Source organism: Pavona decussata, unplaced genomic scaffold (genome assembly GCF_977016875.1).
Source record: "Pavona decussata unplaced genomic scaffold, jaPavDecu1.1 SCAFFOLD_214, whole genome shotgun sequence".
Lineage (NCBI taxonomy): Eukaryota > Metazoa > Cnidaria > Anthozoa > Scleractinia > Agariciidae > Pavona > Pavona decussata.
Genome location: NW_028145619.1, coordinates 1,560,276 through 1,567,692, shown reverse-complemented (window position 1 = coordinate 1,567,692; position 7,417 = coordinate 1,560,276). Strand labels below are relative to the sequence as shown.

The window sequence follows — 7,417 nt, the reverse complement described above, 5'->3', positions numbered from 1 at the left end:
GTGTATGTTGAACAAAATAAAATAAATTTACTTGGAGCTCGAGTTTAAGCGTTTTGCAAACGCTTCTTTTTGTTGCAAGACCGTCGTAGCAGGTGGTCAAAATGATCCACTTAACGTTCTGTCTCTTTGTGAAATAACTTATATTATCGATGCAAATTTGCTGGTATTTTCATCAACCATTTATGAACACATTGCATATGACGCACGTGCTTGGCAACCTAAATTTAGACGTGATATATATAATAAACATTAACACTCCGCCTTTGTTAGTCGAGGAAAAACCCTTCATTATTCCACGCGAGAAAAGTCAAATATTTCCTTTTTATTTCTAGTAAGGAGGTGAGTGCTAGAACAGTTCTAGATTCCAAACTTCAAGTATTAGCGTAGTTTGGGTGTAAATTAACCACTTTTCGTTGACCAAATAATATCGCTGACGTTTGTCATGGTGTACTGATATTTTCCGTTCTGTGCAAATAGGTTCTCAGATGACAACCAAAGCGTGAAATTTCCATTGTTTTCAGGTATATATTCAGAAAAAAACAACCGAAAATTCCTGACGAGTACAGAAAATGGCTTTAGTGGCCGAGACTGAGAGTCAACCTTTAAACCGCAACATCAACATCGATAATCTCCTCGCTGTTCTCGGTATATTTCTTGTGATAAGGGTTGGGGGAATTGGTTTGAATATGATGCATTTTACCTTTTGTGATCATTTCCTTTATTTCCATGACCTAGCTACATGCTTCATCAAGTAGTGGTATAGTAAAGAGAAAGTATACACTGATCACTATTGAGACTGAAAAGCTTTAGTTAAACAGGTGTCCTCAGCGGCAAAAAATAATTTGTACCAACAGTTTTCGATTGTTAGGAACAAAGAGCTTATTATCCAGATCGCCAGCGATATTTCAAACATACACCAATACTTGCACAATGGTCATGCTTGAAAAAGCAAAATAAAAGCCGTCACGTCGCAAGCAAAACATTTAAGCCAGCTCCTTACATATTACTCGAGCACTAGGAAAAATGTCATCGATGGATGTTTAATGAAGTACATTTGGCGGGTTTTGCATAAACATGCCCGCCTTGACGTGCTTTCATTAGATCATACGTTAGCAGTTAACCATATTGCAGACGGAAGCATTTAGTACCTATGAGACTCGACTTATTGGCGTTTGATTGGGTTCAAATAAAGCAGGAAGATATAGATTAGCCAAGATAGCAGCCGTAATGAAACGCTTCGTCGGTGCCCGTTTTTTCCTAGCTCTTTTGTTTACACAACGGCACTTGCAGGCGTAGGTTTTTTCTTTCTTTTGCGTGTGAAATAATGTCGGGTAGAAGTCATGCAAAGTGATTATTCAAATAAAAAGATTATTGTCAGGGATTATATAACAAAAAATTGGTTGCACGAAACTTAAAAAGGAAGGCGTGACACAGATTTAGAGCTCTAAGGGGGTTTTAGCAGTATTGTGGCAGCTTTCCGTTTCTTCCCCCATTTTTTTGTCAAAATACCCTTTCTACCTTCAACTCATGTGGTCAACCGTCATACTTTTCTATCCACAGTAATGATATTACGCCGAACTGTCATCTTTCGTGTGACATTTTTCTTAATGAATATGGACGTTTTCATGTGCGTATTAAAGCTGGACTGATCTCTATTTTTTGGTATTTTTTATTCAAAACAGACAAATGAATGTCCTCATTGGGAAGACGTTTGTGCGCCTGGTAATACTCCTCTCGTATGGCCTGTTTGTCGCTTGGCTTTTCACCTTGATAGAGAAAACAGATGAACCGGCGCCACACTTCCGAAAGGAAAAAGAATTGCAAGCCCTTAGAAAAAAAATGAATCAGAAATACAACCTGACAGATAATGACTTTCACAGCTTCGTACAAAAGACAGAGAAAGCAATGCGGGAAGGTGATAAACTGGATTGGACTTTCTTGAAAAGCGCTGGATTCGTCTTCGCTGCTCTTACCACAATAGGTAAAGTACGGAACCATTGATTTCGGATTATTTGTTTATTTGGTGTAGCTATACAGGAGTGCAGTCCTGCTAGGTTCAAATTACCTGTTGAAAACTACTGATGCTTATTTGCAAATAGGTTGGTAAGGCCTATCGAAAGCACATTTATACATGAATATTTAAGACGATGCCTCGTCGCTTGACATCCTGCTAGGTTCAAATTACCTGTTGAAAACTGGAAGAATTATTTGCAAATAAGTTGGTAGGGGCTTTCGAAAACTTTTTTGTTAACGAATAGTTAAGACGATGCCTTGTCACTTGAGGTAGCTTTTCGCCATGATATTGCGTTGAATAACCTAATTTATTCTTTGTTTTTTAAAAGAGACAGCTTTAAGACTACCTGCTGCTGATCCTTAGGTTGTTTATCATCATATTTGCATATTCCCACTTGAGATATTCATCTCAAGTTGGCTTTGGCGTAAAAGCCAATATGCCAAGTTCTGAACGCCTTTGAAACAAGTGCAAATTTTACTGGTTTCCTTCCAAATAGATTTATGCCACCTTTACCTCTAAATAGTAAACACTGACTACAACAGGTGAATCCCAAACAAACAGCCTTACAACCGCATAATCAGCTTTGCGCGTTACAAAGAAACACGAAGCGAATGCTGTACATAAACATGAAAATAAAATAACACTGAGCTTTATAAGCAGGATTGTATGTCCCGCAGACTGTTGGATATAAAACAAATTCTAAGCAAAAGGTTGTATGAGAATCTTAATAAAGAGAACCATTCAATATCCAGAAGTCTCGTAGGAGGGTTTTTTTGTTAACCAATTTGTAACCGATTTGCACTGACGTATTACATTATTTTTTAAAATTTGCGGCAGTAGACTCTTGTTTTCATTAACACGCCAATTTAGCAGTAAACGTATTGAGCAATTTGTAAAACACAACGCCTTAATTTTCCAATACATTAATCTTAACTCGCAGCTTAATTCCCAAGTTTGGTAAGATGACGTCAAGATTTCAATTTGTGGCGCCAGATATTTGGCCTCCTGGAGGCGCGATGTAAAACGGGGCTAGTGGCGTAAAAGTAACTCCAGACTTATTACTTCTATCAAGAACCGTGCATGAAACCGTTGATTCCGCGCTTGTGACAATAACCACGAACCAGCGGGATACTTTACGGAAATCACAGAAACATCGGTCTTCCTTTTCACTTTAAAAATTAATTTCATCCTACAGCTCAGAAACGTTTATATTTCAGCCTCCCTGTTTCATTACTTCGGGCTCCTGTCAACTGCGTAGTTGTGGTCATGGTTTCCAAGTTCCCTAATTCTCTGTTTCTTTAGTTTCTTATGAGCTGAAAAAACCGCTTTAATTGATTCAGAATACTACAAAGCTCCTAAAATGAACTTGATCTTAAATTTCTCCAACTTTCCATAAAAGCCAAAATAACTGCTCAGAAGATACACCTATGGTAGGTACTTGCTTAACAACTCGCGGATTCTACACCTTCCTCTCCTCCTCACTCGCTCCCCTTCCCTTGACCTTCTCTTCCCTAAAGCATTTATCGAATTTATTACATAACGCCTAACGCCGTTGAATTTTACATTAGCAGGCATATATTCTGTAAACAAAATCCAGTTTCACCAGTTACTTTAACCTAAAGATCGCTGAATAGCAGGAGCTTCTAAGGAATGAAAAGAAGTGTCAGAACTCATAAAACACCAGAACCAGTAATCAAACGGTGCTAGGGTGATTTTCGTTCTTTTTCTGTCCGTTTCAAATGGCTTTGTCCAGTCACGCTTAAACCCTATAAACTCCCGCGTCATTTTTTAACTGTTGTGATTGATTGATTGATTGATTGATTGATTGATTGATTGATTGATTGATTGATTGATTGATTGATTGATTGATTGATTGATTGATTGATTGAGAGAGAATCTCTATCACACGGCAACATACCATGGCAGCCCCATTTTGCGAAAGGACTTTGCTAACATTTTATATTTTTGTGCAGGTTATGGGCATATCACACCAAAAACACCACTTGGACAAGGAATGACTATCCTGTTTTGTCTCCTCGGCATTCCTATAACCATGGTGGCAATGAAATCGGCAGGTGAACTCTGGGCCAGTGCTATTAGGACTCTAGTCATAAAAACAGAAACTGGACTGCTTAAAAGGGCTGAACCGAAGCACGTTACCAAGAAAACATTCTTCTGCGCATGTACTTTGATCGTCCTTCTGCTCATCTTGGCAACTGCCTCCACCACATCCACCGACCTTGAGAACTGGAGCTTTATGGAGGGCCTGTATGCGTGGTTTATAACATTTACAACGATCGGTTTTGGCGACTATGTGCACTTGGAAGCTCTTCAGAAGGACGTGGATCAGAAGAAAGCCTCGAACAGTACTCTGATATTGTATGGGATTCTAATATCAATACCCTACTTAGTAGGCTTGAGTCTCATGTCGTGCATTTTGTCCATCCTCATGGACTCCATTGATCATATTCGAGATTTCCGTGATCGCCTTTTGAGCTGCTGCCCGAGCTTATTTTCGCTAAAGCAAAAGCTGTTTCTCGGCACAGGATCCAGCAATGATCCAGCTAACGCAGCTGGAGAGAACGGTCAAACTGAGGGCCAACCCCAAAAAGCCACAACGACTGCTGTCTGATACTTTGTAAACTTACAGATGCGCGACCAATTGGAATAGTTGGCAGGGCGGACCTTGAACTTCAGGCCGGTGAATCGCGTCTAAATAGAAGCCTGTCGTTTTTTGTGTCTTAAATCCTCATCCGCACAACCAGATGAAAAAATGAACACCGCGGACCATGGAGGAAAACTTACATGATAGAGCTAGACCATACGATAATCCTGTGATGGGCAACCATCTTTGCAAGTTTAAGATGGAACGTTTGATTTCACTAACGTGATCCAGCTGACCAAACGAAATGTGAAAATATATCTGACTGTCTATTCAAGATTTTAACAGACTAATCTTAATTCTATGAAATAGATTATAAGTACACGATGAAAATTAACTAATTTGGTTGTATTTTTCTTGGGAATCGTAACTTCATTTAGAAAACTCGCACTGTGCACGATGAGAAACACATGTCATACTCTGACGAACGACCATTTCAACAATAAAAGGTGAGTTTTACTAAAGCCTCAGCTTGATTATGCGTTTGTTTGGACTGTTGTGCTTTCGTTACTTAAAGTTATAATACCGTTTGTTGTTTTTGCTTTTGTTGCTGAGGTTGATGAATGATTTAGAATACAATTCTGTTATGTTGTTTTATTTTCCAAGACGCTTATGATTCATACAATGTTGTCCTGAATTCAAGAAATTCAGGACTGGGACTAGATTTTATTCTTTAGTTTACAGAAGAACCGAGTTTAAGTGGGACGCGAATTCTGTTTCGTTCCCTTATCCCACCCGTTTGTTTTTGCAGTTAATGTTGTTGTTGTTGTCAGTTGTTATAGTTCACTTATTGTCAATGTTTGTCATATGTAGCAAAAAGAATGTAATAAGGTAACTAGAAAGGTTTCAACAACTTTGTATATTTTATCTGCTACCCTATTTTGTTTTTTCTTTTTCCTTTTATTGTTATTTCAGACAAGTAGAATTGACACATTTTATTGTCAATTAATTGCTAAGGCATTGAAAAGTAGACCGGTATAAATATGTATGTTCATCTCCTTATTCACTGCGTTAATAAACAATGAACACGCCAGTATTACTGATATTCGGAAATTTATTTAGTCACATCTTCCTAAGGTAAGGTAAGGCTGTTAATTTAAAAAAATTTCTAAAATTAAAGCATTATTGACTTAATTATTTTGAGTGACAAGATCTTTCGCATTAATTTGTTTTCAAGGCCTACTCTAGGACTTTGGCGACTTACGGCGACTTAAGGCGATTTAAATTGAAGCGATTTTAAGGCGATTTTGGGCGACTTAATGAGATTTTTATACGAGGCGCAGTGAGTAGCCTGGACTGTTGTTCATGTATAGTTAGGCCTGTTAAATACCTCAATAGGCATCTACAATTTGTCTTGTTTACTGGTCCCACATGGAACCCTTAATCTTATGGGCAAGCAGGATGTCCTTGCCTGTGAATGATCTATTTCAGCGCTCGATTCAGGTTAATTTGAATCCGCTTTTAAATCAATTTATAACTCCTGCTGACTGAGGTGATTATGGTGCCTTTAATTTCTTCGTAAACAGAGGAAAGAGCTAGAGGATGTTATGGCGGAGGCTCTTATGTGTGGCCAGGAGCCCATGAGCCGGAGCCTCTTTCTCTCATACGAAACCTTGGAGCCAACCTTTCCACGGTAGATTTATTTTTAGAACGGGTCGCAAGGGACCTTTGGAACGATCGAATCAAAGAAGAGACTTGACAATTCCATTTGTTTATGTTCTCTAGTTTGGCTTATTTAGTTATAATGTAATACTGTGACGTGTTCTTTCCTAGTCATAAATAGACCTGCGTTGTGAAGCATTATTTGTTGTCTCCACATTAAAGTCTATGTTGGAACCAAGTGCTGTCTGTTCTATTCATCCCAAAGATTCTATTTGCTGTAACATATCTCAGCTCCTCTCCTCAGCCAAGGAGCACTTTCCTCCAGATTTGGAAAATAGTTGTTCCAGGTTAAAAACCTATTATCACACTGGTGAGGAACAGAAACACACCCACAAGGAAGAGTGTTCTAAGGTCGACAAGCATTTAAAAAAATAGGCAGTCTACGACTGCGTGTGGCTACTGATATAGCACAATGTTTATGGCATTAAACAGAACTACATGTTATATAATGACGCAAGACGGTAGTGTTGCAGACGATTTATACATATTCACACACAAAATCGAAAACTTGCCGCATCACACATATTTATGAGTACTCTGCAGCGAAATTTGATCGTGTTGTTATACGGGCGAATTTGGTATGTGCTGAAGGATATCTGTTTGCTTACTTACACAAGGACAGTAATAGATAGATCCCGTGGTTTCCATAAGATCGCGTGGTGGAAAAATCCAGTGAATGATCACATGACACACAGACAATAGGACAATAAGCTTTCTTACTTGAAAACTTTATTCAGACAGACCCGAAAAGCAAACATTCGTCCAATTTTCGCCTCGAGTACAGCTGAGTGAACGCGACCGATGCGAGCGAACTGCAAGTCCTTTTTTAAAGGGATTTCAAAAAGTACAATTTCTTGACTCTATATGAAGCTATTTGAAATATGACAAATAGATCAACTTAACATGCAGAAAGCACGGTAAAATTCACATTCAAACCTGTAATGTTTTGTAAAGTGAATTCCCAGGATCACACAAGAATTTCCGAGAAAGTCTGCAGCTCATGTGATGATTTGCAGATCTTCTTTGCGATGATGTGCGATCGCACATGTTTTGCTTTGACACAATCTCGAGCAGGAATT

At 38.6% G+C, this 7,417-nt stretch overlaps 1 protein-coding gene across 1 annotated transcript; it reads left to right on the top strand.

Annotated features, from left to right (window-relative positions):
• The first annotated feature begins 237 nt into the window (after positions 1 to 237).
• LOC146460168 (two pore potassium channel protein sup-9-like) lies at positions 238 to 6,516 on the top strand. Its single transcript, XM_085088487.1, has 3 exons — positions 238 to 339; positions 1,683 to 1,981; positions 3,988 to 6,516. The coding sequence occupies exons 2-3, from the start codon at positions 1,687 to 1,689 to the stop codon at positions 4,644 to 4,646; spliced, it is 954 nt and encodes a 317-aa protein (XP_084944613.1). The 5' UTR covers positions 238 to 339; positions 1,683 to 1,686; the 3' UTR covers positions 4,647 to 6,516.
• Positions 6,517 to 7,417: the final 901 nt, after the last annotated feature.